Raw genomic sequence first — 12,077 nt, 5'->3', positions numbered from 1 at the left:
CTTGAATTAGCAAGGTAGACATCCCAGAAGGTAATTTCTAGCTCAGTTCTTAAATAAAATGCAAGGGAAATATTTTCACACCAGGCCTTGTGGGTATCGTACCATTAATGGTATGGATTTTCATTAATAACCTATTTTAATTACATACGTTGACCACATACATTAACCTGTTTTAATTATGTATGTTTATTCATCTTTTGCTGTGTTCTAATACTATGGTACCAGCAAATATGCATAGCCCGAGATAGCCCATCTTCCATTGGTGCTGTTCAGAAGTCGCTGGGTCTCTGGTGCGGGTTTGGCTGCTCCCGGATGTGGGAGCTCGGACTCAACAGGCACGTCAGCCCTTCAGCTGCTGGGAAGGCTGAGAGTTCTCAATGAGGACATTTATTGGTGGTTTTTTTTAATATATGAAGAACTTTTGGTATTTATCTGGTTTGGTATTTGACACAGCTTTGTTCTCACGTACCTGGGTTGAATTCTTAACACCCTTCTGGTGGAAATGGACAATTCATGTAGTGGAGCACTGTGAATGCTGTTACCCCTGGAGTCGTGTATTCCGGTGCTGCTTCTGCCTCTGATTTCAGTAGGCTGAGCAGTAATTTGCTGTCTTCTGAGATACCGAGCACATGAACGTTTTCCACAACTGCTCTTAAGCTAGGATTTCTCTATTTTCAGGGTTCAGTCATTTCTAAGACAACACTTCTGTGCTTTTAATTCTGATAATACAATAATATTTTTTACATCATAAACCTGTGTCTATCAACAGAACATTCTTATTACAGTTATTATGCTTTAAAGATGATACTTGGGTTGCTCACAACAATCCTGAATCTTATAAGAGGCTTGAGCAGTTCCTGTCCATTACTTCACTATAAAATTAAGCTGTACATTTGGCTGTCATCGTCATATTACCTCTTGGCAAGACCACAAATCAGTAAATCAGGCTGCTGGTGCTGGACATCTTTGTTTAAACTCTGGCAGGCTGCTGGTGGAGCATGACAAACATTGTTTTATTGTCTTTCTGTATTTGTAGCAAGCTCCTGGCGGCGTGCTGACGATAGGAGAGAAGAACGGGGAGAAGAACGTGAAACAGTTCGGCGATCAGCTCCTGCTCCTGCTGCTTCTCCAGCGTCTGCTCCCCCGGCAGCAGCAAAAGATCGAGAAAGAGATGGGGAGAAGGAGAAGGGTTCCTGGAAAACTGAAAAGGAGCGGGAGCCCCTTCGTCGCACTAAAAACGAGACAGATGAAGAAGGGTGGACCACTGTACGACGTTAAGTGAAAATCACAGAGTTTAACCAATGTTTTAGCTTTGATTTGATCGAATCCACGGATTGTATTTGTGCTTATAAACATTCTGAATTGGAATTCTTTAACAAATGTTTTGAGGTAACATGAAAGCATGAGCTTGAATTACTTACTCATATAGATTGATCATGCACAAAACTCACAGCAGAAGGTTGGAAATTGAATGCCAGTTTTTGAAATTTCAAATGATGCTTATTTCATGGGCCATTTGTTGTTAAAGTAAAAAGAAGCAAGCCCAACAGCTGTCTTGAGTAATGCTTCCATCTTGCACCAGAACAGGCTGACCTTTTTACTTTTAGTCTTTCTTAATTTGGAATGGGGTGTTATTGTCACAGAATGTGCATTTGAAAACCCCTCTGTTCACACAGTGGAATTACTGAAAAAGCAGAGCGACATCAGTTTCCATAATTAGCCAGAAAAATAGAAAAAGTACAAAAGCCCTCCTTTACATCGGTATCTCTGAGGGCAGGCAGTTTCCGAGAGACATTTTATCACCATCTAAATTCACTAAGTTGTTTAAATTTGAATTAAAGAAACATTATGAGCATTAGCTACACTGGGATATTTTCTGCAGATTTACTTGGATACATGATGCCTTTGAGGCCGTTCTGCAGTCGTTGTTCAGTAACATCTACTGCTGCAGTGTACAACCACAAACCTTCAAGCTCTTACAGTTTCAGTGTTCTGGTTAAGCATCTGCCTATGGATTTTCTGTTGCCAATAGCACAACTGCTTTTTCCATTATTGGATAATTCATGCCTTTCAAGGATTTATAAATATTGTCATATTTAAAATGTGTGGCTTTGGAGAAATGGTTGAATTTTCCTCCAGTTCTTTGTCTTCAGGGTCAATTCTTTCCCTTTTCAAAAAAAAAAAAAAACAACCAAACAAAGTGATTTGTAGTAATGGCTGCGTTGACTTCAATTTTTGGGTGCGGTAACAACGATTGACTATCTGGTCCTACTGAAGCCAACACAGAACTTGCTGCTGTGTGTTTCCTCAATGATAAATAAACAACTTATGGAATTAGCTGCTTCAGCATCTTGACTTTTTAGTAAATTCCTGCAATGCACGTTAATGCAGAGCAGATGCATAATGAATTCCTGTGTGGGTACCTGCTTCTGTTCCAGCTGAAGGAGGATGTGAGAACACCTGGGCTGGTTCCTTCCTGGGAAACCTGGTTTAATTTTAATGTGTGTGAACAAAGGTTGTAATATTCCTCTTGTCCTTTTCCTGGCCTCTTCCGAGCTTTCCGGGTCCTGTTCACTTCTCAGGGCAAACTTGCTGTTGCAGTCGTGCTCTGAGGGCTGTATCTTCGTGCCTTTGGAGCCTGTCACTTCATTGCTTGTTAAGTCACAGAATTCCTTCAGAACAGTAGTGCTTTTTAAACAAACAAATGTTTATTTGTGCTTAACGCAGTCCTATCAAGGATGGAACCAGAGAACAGCAGGTATCGGTCACAGCGCTTCAGGATTTGGGGTAGTGGGTGCTGCTCCTGTTGGCTGCCTCTTGCTGTCTGGTGGTCTGTTGTAGGATCACAGGATCTTTCCCTGGAGCTCACCGGTCCAGCTTCCTGCTGTGAAGTCAGGCTGTCTTACCTGGAACCACATTTCTCCAGCGTGGTTCTTGAAAACCTCCAAGGATGGAGACTGCACAACCTGTGCCAACACTTGCCTGCTCCCAAGCTGAAGAAGCTTAATTCTCCCTTTAGCTTCTACCTGCTGTGTCTCATCCTCCTGCCTGTGCTCTGCCATGACTTAAAATCAGTCTGACTTTATTTTCCAGTAGGTACTTGTCCGGGTGCTGTTGGTCTCCTCCAGACAGAACGAGCCCTGTTCCCTCAGCCTTTCCTCCAGGCAGGTGCTCCAGCTCCTGCCTGTCTTGTTGCCCTTCTGCTGAACTAGCTCCAGTTTGGCAATGTCCGCGTACAGGGAGCAGAACTGCATGCAGCGGTCAAGACGAGGTTCACTGGGTGCAGAGCAGAGGGGGATGATCTCTTCCCTCACCTGCAGGCTCTAGTCCTGTTCTCTGTTTTTATTTTATCCAAACAAAGCCATTTCTACACAAGGATAAATGTTAGTGATCATTGCACCAGCCTAATCTCTGTTCCCAAATCTGTGTTCTTAACTCCAGTTGAGAAAGTGATGATGTTGCCAACACCTGTAAAATTCTCGGGACTGGGCAGCTCAAGAAAAGCTCTGCAAGATGGGAGCTTTACATGGCAGTGGCTTTATTTTACTGCTTTGTCATTTTAGACAGAATACTGACTACAGCAGTGAAAAAACCACTGCTGACCAAACCCACCAGCTGACACCTCCATCTACTGCCCTAATTATACATGAGCACAAAGTTCAGTTACCTGTAAAACACTGAAGTCAAATGAATTCTCTGCCAAGCTTTGGCTGTGATTCATTGATTAATATCCAACATCTGAAATGTTCAGTGAACCTCAGAATCCAAACTGTCACATGCTGTATTTAGAAGGCAGGACTTCAGGCTGCTGCTGGTTAAACAGATGCAAATGCTGCTCAGTTAAAACAAATCTCACAAGGATGGTCAGGTACGAACAGTTCAGTTTCTTTCCCACTCCAGGACCAGCCCTGGTCTTGCTGTCACTGCAATGTACCTTTGTGCTGGCAATGAAATATACCTTTGTTTTATAATACCCATGGGCTGCCGTCATTGACAGAGCTGCTACACATAAGTTTTCCTTCAGAAGGTGCTGTTAAATTGTGTGAAAGCCTACAAAGTAAAGGTATTAGGTCAGTGAAATGCAAGATTCAAACTGCACCTGTTATTCGGGCACTAGTCCCCATCCTGTGGAGTTTCCTGCAGACCGTGCAAGCAGCAGGTGTGTGAGTGGTGTAACGGGAGCACACAGTCCTTCCTTTCTGGCCACAGCAGGAGCAGCTAGAACTGAAATGCTCTACACTTCGTCTGGTCCTGCTCTTCAAAAGAACTATTAATGCATTTAATTATGGTAGCATGGATATTCTGCAAGTGATTCCATTGTTTTTTTACTAATCAAAATCTCCCTTACTGCAATTCAAGCTTTGTTAGTCCTTCCCCTCTTAAGCAGGAGAACAATTTACTGGCTTTGCTACATCTTGTTCCACATTTGAAGATTTCACATATCGCTTCTTCGCCTTTGCCCAGCTGGGCATTTGAGAAGTAATCATCTTCCTCCCTGTGTGAGTGTTAGCAGACTATCTTCAGTATATATTAACCTATATGTTGGGTGGGTCAAACTGGCACGTCTATGGGAAGGACAGACATTTTACAGCCACCACAGTTTAGTCCTACGCTGGTCAGCACTGAGACTGAGAGCAAATTGTCCAGAGAGGACTTGCACTGAAGATGCATGCAGACTTACCTGACTTCAGCTGGGTCGAGTTATCTGTGCATCTGAAAACGGTTTTAAATTAGAAGCAACTCAGAGTAACGGAGGATGATCACAGGGTATTCAACACTGTTCATTCCTCTTACCAAAATAGCACTATGGAAAAGATCCCATCACTTACACGCTTAAGAACATCTCACTGTAATAAGTTGATTCTCTGAAGATAAAATATTTGGTTTAAACCAGTGGCCATAGATCTTTTGATTTGCAGGTGCCTGTAGAATAAATGAAATAATACCAGCCTTTTCTTGCACATCTGCTGTGGAACACGGAACAGCTTCCAACCTGGGCTGCTTTCAGATTAACCTTTTGCTGTTCTCAGGATTTAAGTTACTAATGTAAATAGTTTCCAGTACTTAAGGAATCAAAACTATAAGCACTATCTATAGGCTTTTCAGCGTGATGAAGAACAAGCATGTTTCTGCTTACTCAGTCCACAAGGAGTGTGCTGCTGCACAGGAAATAGCCATTTACTTAAAAGTCCTAAGATGTTCAATTCTTTATAAGAGACTGACATGCAAAACTTCAAAGGGCAAGTTGTGCTTTGAATGATCATGTAGAGTAACAGAATAGCCTTGCTCTCGGTTCTGCCTCTTCTCATCTCTCTGGAATAGTTTGGGGGTCCCCCCCCATAACTGCTCTTTTGAAGCTGTGGCTCCACCACCTTACCTGTTATTACCTGTTAAGGCTTCCACCAGATGCCTGATTTCGTGTTGGGGCTGTGCCGGGCAGCTCTCTGCCTTTCCACGGCAAGTACGAGCGCAGGATGGGAGCAGAACCGGAGCGACAGGCAGCAGCAGACACCCCCATCCCACAGTTTTCCTCCCAAACAGGCAGAGGGAAGGAACAGGCGCTGGCTGGGGATCTTCTGGGGTCCTGCTGAATTTCCAGACGTTGCTGTAGGGCTGTTGCTGCACAGCAGCTTAATGTACAGACCTGACAAGCAGGGTGGGCACATCACACACGCTGCGAGAAGCACCTCAGATCCAGCCTGGCCAGAACTGCCCCTCAGAAAACACCCCAGAAAGGTTTTTCTTAGAGCTTGATTTTGTGTCCAGTAACAGTCAACTGCATTGAAATGCGCGTACCAATCTTCAAACTTCCCACCAGGAGGTAACAAAAGCACAGAAGAAAACTCTTCCCATAGCATCACACTTAAGCTTGGTTCTAGTGTGGGGTGGATACAGATCGAACCTACTGGAGCAGGTATCACAAAACCCAAGACATCTAATAGCTGTATGTGCCCCACAGACTGAGAATATTCAGCTGACACTGAGCGGGAGGAGGGCAGCTGCCGCCACCATCAAGTGTTATTTAATTCAAGCCGCGTGACATTTGGTAAATACACCTGACATCATCTTTGTAGTCATTTGATGAAGACTTTACACTTCCACACAAAAACAGTTTCTCCCTCCAATTTACTGCAGCCCTGACACAACAGCAGCGATCGATAACGAAGCCTGAGCGCTCCTCCCCAGCCCACCCTGCACGTTTTGGCTCCCGACTGTCCTGCTCTCCCACCCCTCCTGAGCAGATTATCAAAAGGATTCCACACAAATGCAGATCACCCCTCCCTGTTTCTGTCAGGACCCATCTCCTGCACAAGGCTGTCCCCACCTCCCTGCTTTTGGCAGCCCAAGGACCCCTCCATGTCCCAAGTGATGGTGAAGCCATCTAAAGCGTGACCCCCTCAGCACCGAGAACCTGGGCACCTGCCTTTGGCTCCAGAGGGCTCCTAAACCAACTCCAGACCTGCCGCTGCTCCTTGTCCTGCCTCCAAGTCACAATTAAAGCCATTTCTGATCTCTCGAGGACCAGAAGCAGTATAGCTCTGTCTGATACTCTGTATCAAGGAACTGCCATCACCGGGGCTCCAGGTCTCCAGCATCAATCTTACATTTGTATAGTCTATGTAGTGTTTGTTAACCACATGGGTAGATCCCCCCCACCTTGCAATGAGTTAAAGACACATTCTCTCAGCTCTTGAAAACACATAACCCACCCTTCCAGCGTTCTCCTATGGTCACAGCTTTCTTTTTTGCTCTCCAAAGGTTCCCATTACCTTCCCGTTCTCCAGCACAAACACAAGCTGCACCAAAGCTTATTCTCTGCCATACTTACTGCAAGAAACATTATGTTTTCAAGCAAGTACTTTTGACAGTTTCTCCTCTCAGACCTTCCCTAAAGCCACGGATCAGACACGGGGACCTGCGAGAGCACCCACGCTCAGTATGGAACGGTTCGAGGGTGACCGTGGGCACTGCTCTCCGTGCCTGGAAGGATGCTGCGCTTTCAGGGAACAGGTGTTAATTACCCAGCGAGTGCAGGTTTGATCACGATTCACTTCCCGGTTTTAAGACCGGCGAAGGAAATTGCTCGGATGTTTACTCTGAAACCCGAAACGCGGCGTGTCGCACGCTAATTAAACACCCTGCTAGGAACAGGTGGAACGATCGCTGTCCCGCCCGGCCCCCGCGGCGCAGCCCCGGGCTCAAGAGCCCCGCCGGACCCCCCGACGGCACCGAGCGGCTGCGGCCGCCGCTTCACCGCCCGGGGGGAGACAGAGCCGGGTCCGGGGGGCGACAGGGGACGGTGCTGCCTGGCTGCGAGCGCCCCGGGACCCCCGCCCCCCGTGCTTGGTTTAACCCCCCCGTCCCAGTTAAATCTCGCCGTAAATCCGTTTCCGTAAAAATCACATATATATATATATATATTTCTTACAATAAACAAATACAGTGCATCTAAGCTGCGCAATTCCCGCGGCTCGGCGCTGGGCTCCGCGCACCATCGGCGGCACCAACACCGGCCCGGCGCTCCCGCTCGCCAGTCTCCGCCTTTAATATATTAATGTGGGAAAGAACAAAACCGCCATCCGCTCTAAAAGACAAAAACCCCAAAGGAACCAGACGGGAGGGGGCCGGGGCCGCCCCTGGCGCTTAACGGCCCTTCTTCCCCAGGGCGGTCCGGGCGTGTTTGAGCTGTCTGGCCGCCTGCATTTTGGAGAGGGGACAGTACTTGATGGTGTGGGCATTGTCGCCGCTGGCACCGCAGAGGGGGCAGGTGTAGCGCCGCAGCACCGGGCAGAGGACGCGGCCGTCGGGTCCCTTGAGGATGTGGGTGGTGTAGAGGGCCACGGCCTCCTTGTTGTTCCGGCAGAAGACGCAGACCTGCAGCTCGGGTTTGAGCAGCCGGGACGCGGCCCGCGGGTGGGTCGGCAGCCGCCCTGCCACCACCAGCCCGCCCCACGCGTGGGCCGAGCCCTCCCGGCCCGGGTGCTCCCCCGAGCAGTCCAACACCACAGCGGCGGGGCCGCCGCGCCCCGGGAACGGGCTGAAGTCGGCGAAGCGCTCCTCCAGCAGCCCCTCGCCGTGGTGGTGGTGGTGGTGGTGGTGATGCCCGCACAGGTCCAGGTCGTGCAAGTCCAGCGCGCCCTCAAAGTACGGCCCCGCCGCCTCCTCCTCCTCTTCCTCCTCCTCCTCCTCCTCCTCGGCCGGCGGCACGGCCGCCGCCACCACCACCGAGGGGGGCTCGGCGCCGAAGCCCTTTCCGGGGCGCACGGCCTTGGTGATGAGCGTGGCCAGCCCCAGGTAGTCGTTCCAGGAGTTGAAGACGTTCCCGCAGGCGCTGTGGCTCCGGCCGCCGTAGCGGGCGCCCGGCAGGCGCTCCACGGGCGGGAGGTGCCGGTGCTGCTCCAGCTTGCCGCCGGGAAAAGCCTCCATGGGAGCGCCCGTTCCGCCCAGCGCGGCGGGGGCTGCGCTGCGCGCCCGAACCTGCCGGAGCGCGGCCGCTCCCGCCGCCTCTGCGAGCGCGCGGCCGCGCGACGCGCCTCAAATAGGGGGCGGTGGCGGGAGGGGCGGGGCGAGGCGGCCGCCGCGCTGCCATTGGCCGCTGGGCAGCGCCCCCTCCCGCTCATTGGTTGAGGGGCGGGGCGCGGCAGGGGGGCGCGCGCGGGGTGCGCAGGTGTGGCGGCACGTGGGCGCGGGGCGGAGGGTCCCGGAGCGATCGCGGAGCGAACTCGGAGCGACTCCGGAGCCTCCGCCCCGGCGGGACCCGTGTGGGTCGGACCCGGCACAGCCCAGGCCCAACGGGACCCGTGTGGGTCGGACCCGGCACCGCCCAGGCCCGCCCGTGCCGCTCAGAGCGGGCAAAGCGCCGCCCCGGGACGGGTCTTCATCTGCAGCAGAGCTGTGCAAGGAGAAGGCGAGTTTGGCGATATGCTACCCAAACGGAAAGCAATTGGTACCTGGTAAGAGTATCTCCTGTATGAGGAAAGGCTGAGGGAGCTGGGGCTTCTTGGCTTGGAGGAGATTGAGGGGTGACCTCTTTAATATTTATAAATATGTAAAGGGTGAATGTCAGGAGGATGGAGCCAGGCTCTTCTCAGTGACAACCAATGATAGGACAAGGGGCAATGGGTTCAAACAGGAGGTTCCATTTAAATTTGAGAAGAAACTTCTTCACGGTGAGGGTGGCAGAGCCTGGCCCAGGCTGCCCAGGGGGTTGTGGAGTCTCCTTCTCTGCAGACATTCCAACCCGCCTGGACACCTTCCTGTGTAACCTCATCTGGGTGTTCCTGCTCCATGGGGGGATTGTACTGGGTGAGCTTTTGAGGTCCCTTCCAATCCCTGACATTCTGTGATTCTGTGATCATTAAGGACAACAGATGCCTTCCCATAGGTGCTAGTAAGTTGCATAGCGTAGAGGTGATTTCTTCATTGGACCCCTCTTAATAAGTGGGTTTAATTATTATTATCTGACAGACTTTTTAGCAGGGCCTGTTACAACAGGGCAAGGGGGTGATGGTTTTAAACTAAAGGAGGCAGACTCAGGCTGGACATGAGGAAGGAAGTTTTTGCACTGAGGGTGGTGAAACACTGGCCCAGGTTGGCCAGAGAGGTGGTGGATGAACCATCCCTGGAGACATCCCAGGCCAGGCTGGACGGGGCTCTGAGCAACCTGAGCTGCTGAAGATGTCCCTGCTCATGGCAGGGGGGGCACTGGGAGAGCTTTGAAGGTCCCTTCAACCCAAACTGTTCTATGATTCTAATAAAGTTTTGGATCGGGTCTCAGATGAGGTACATGGGTCACTGGAGCTGCACAGGGGTGTGGAACTGGGAGATTCAACCCTAAAAATGGAGGGGGCTGATTTACTGTATCTGCGAGCACGTGGTGTGCGGTGGGTGCACATGGAGGGTGCTGTGCCAGGGACCGCACACTGTAGGATGTCCCATGGGTGTCCCACAGCACCTGCCCGGTGAGTCTGGTGAGCCCAGGTTTCAGTGGCTCAGATCTCTGGCCAGTGCTTGCAGAGCAGCCACCCTGCTGCTGGATGCAGTGACATGGTGGGGAGATGCAAGTTCCCTTTCCTGCCCCAACAACTCCCCCAGAAGCCAGATCCTCCTCCGGGAAGCATCATGTGCATGCTTTTCCATTTGGGCAAGAGGAGTTAAAAATGCAGCCGCAATTAAAAATCCTGTTAATTTCCAGCCCCTGGTGAGAGCTGCTGGGCTGAGCTCGGTGGGTGGGGTTTTGTCAGTAGTAAATCTGTCTCCCCTGTGCATGGCCTTGATTTGTAGGTCTGACAGACGCTCCCCTGGCAGGTAAAGCAGCTTTACAACGTGGTTTGTTTGCAGCTGAAATTGGCAGCTTTCCTAAGCTCAAACATCAGAAATAGCTCCCGAGGGGCTGGCGTCCTGCACCTCAAGGCCTTGAGACGCTTCTCCAGCACGTGAAGTGGCTGGAAGTGGGTGTATGAAGGACCCATGCAGATGGCTGCGGGGAGCAGAACCAACTAGAAGCAGCATTTCAGAGTGTGAATGCTCTGGCTGGAAAACGAGGCTCCTTTCTATACTGAAAACATTTGCAAAAGGCATCGTGCTCCAGAGTCATGCTTGTGGTGGGATGTGGGTTTGCTCATGGTGACCACAGGGATGTCTCAGTTGTGCAGCGTCAGGCTCAGCCTAAAACCCTTCCTTGAGACACAGGTACTTTACAGACCGTTTGTCTCCTCAGGGGACTGTTTTGGGGCTTGTCTGGTGAGGCACAGGGCTGTTGCCTCTCTGAACACAAGTGGATGGTCCCGTTTTCACGAGGGGTGAGCACGTGCAGGTTGCACTGGAGCCAGCGGGGAATGGCAGAGGTGACAGATGAAACGGCACAGGGCGATCAGTCACAGTGGCCGAGCATCACATTCTGGGGCAATTGTTGTTGCTCATCTTCTTCTCTAGACATTTTCAGAGGAAATCTTGGAGAGCAAATAATTTCCAATCAGTGCATGCTGCAGCAGTTAAGTCGCACAGGCGGAGAGGAAAATGGTCCCGTTCTTCTCTCTGCTAATGCAGGGAGTGATGAAGAACATGGACCAGCATAACAAACATCCGCACTAGAAAAATACTGTGAAAGATAGATGCCTGTCACCAACATTGCAGGAACACGATCCTCTATTTGACCAACAGCTCTGACAGAGCTCATGTGCGCCAGCAATACAAATGTACAGGGTATGTTGCAAAAGTTTTCCCTGCCCAGACTTTTGCAAATGGCCCCTCACGTTCCAGGTGTTGAGCAAAGACTCGACAGCTCAACTCGGGCCGTAGGTCTCTGCAGAGCTGCTGGGGATCATCCAGCTTCAACCAACCTCGCTCCTTGGGTGACATGTCACAGTGCTGGTGCAAGGGCAGGGAACGCTGCTGTCGACATTGGGACAGATCGATGTCTCAGGGAAGCTTTTTATTCAGACATTTTCAAGCTGTAAACAAAAAATATGGTCATGAAGAGCTGTTGAAGAAGTAGCTGCCTCTAGGTTGGGTGCAGCATTGGCGTCTTTGAAAATGTTTTTCATTTGAAATGTTGAGAACTGCAGGAAAAACTACTGCTTTGTCCTCAGCTGGAGGTTGGGACCATTTCTGACTCTGTCCCAAACTACCCTTTTGGCAACTGTTGTAAGGACTTGGACAGTGTGAGGCCACAGCTGTCTCGGTGGTGTCTTGTGTGGGTTTTTGTGGCAAGGCTGCACAGCAGCCCTGGAAAACCATCGGCCGGAGCAGACGTGACAAATAACTGTTGGCACCGTGAATTCAGCACCACGGGCCAAACTCTGCCCAGCGAAGGGGAAAGTTTTCTGCTGTCCCTCAGAGCGGCCAGAAGCCATGTCACGGATTTAAGCCCATCTGAGCACAGGAAGCCATCGGATCTGCTGGGAGTGAGTAATCTGCTCGTGGGGGGTGGTATGAGAGCACCCACAGGAGTTTACTGAGCCCAGGGTTGCTCCTGACAATATATATACATATATATATAAGTATGTAGCTGTGGAGTGGACGCCAGTGTCCCCTGCTTGCCCTGGACATCGCTGCCTCCCCAGGAAGCCTCCAAA

The 12,077-nt window shown here is 50.5% G+C and overlaps 2 protein-coding genes across 6 annotated transcripts in view; one reads left to right on the top strand and one right to left on the bottom strand.

The window, feature by feature from the left end:
* The window catches only part of EIF3A (eukaryotic translation initiation factor 3 subunit A), a 31,576-nt gene extending 29,239 nt beyond the window's left edge, over positions 1 to 2,337 (top strand). For all 5 annotated transcript variants that reach the window (XM_082052402.1, XM_082052405.1, XM_082052404.1 and 2 more), the window contains one exon: positions 1,037 to 2,337. In XM_082052402.1, the coding sequence (XP_081908528.1) occupies positions 1,037 to 1,278 (242 nt within the window). In that variant the 3' untranslated portion in view covers positions 1,279 to 2,337. The remainder of the gene's footprint in view (positions 1 to 1,036) is intronic.
* A 5,062-nt stretch (positions 2,338 to 7,399) lies between these two features.
* NANOS1 (nanos C2HC-type zinc finger 1) lies at positions 7,400 to 8,498 on the bottom strand. The gene has a single exon (XM_082052861.1). The coding sequence runs from the start codon at positions 8,425 to 8,427 to the stop codon at positions 7,645 to 7,647; it is 783 nt and encodes a 260-aa protein (XP_081908987.1). The 5' UTR covers positions 8,428 to 8,498; the 3' UTR covers positions 7,400 to 7,644.
* Between the last annotated feature and the right edge of the window lie 3,579 nt (positions 8,499 to 12,077).

The sequence above is a fragment of the Streptopelia decaocto genome (genome assembly GCF_964273445.1).
Source record: "Streptopelia decaocto genome assembly, chromosome: 5".
NCBI lineage: Eukaryota > Metazoa > Chordata > Aves > Columbiformes > Columbidae > Streptopelia > Streptopelia decaocto.
Note: the sequence above shows the minus strand (reverse complement) of the source record. Positions and strands in the feature narration are given on the sequence as shown.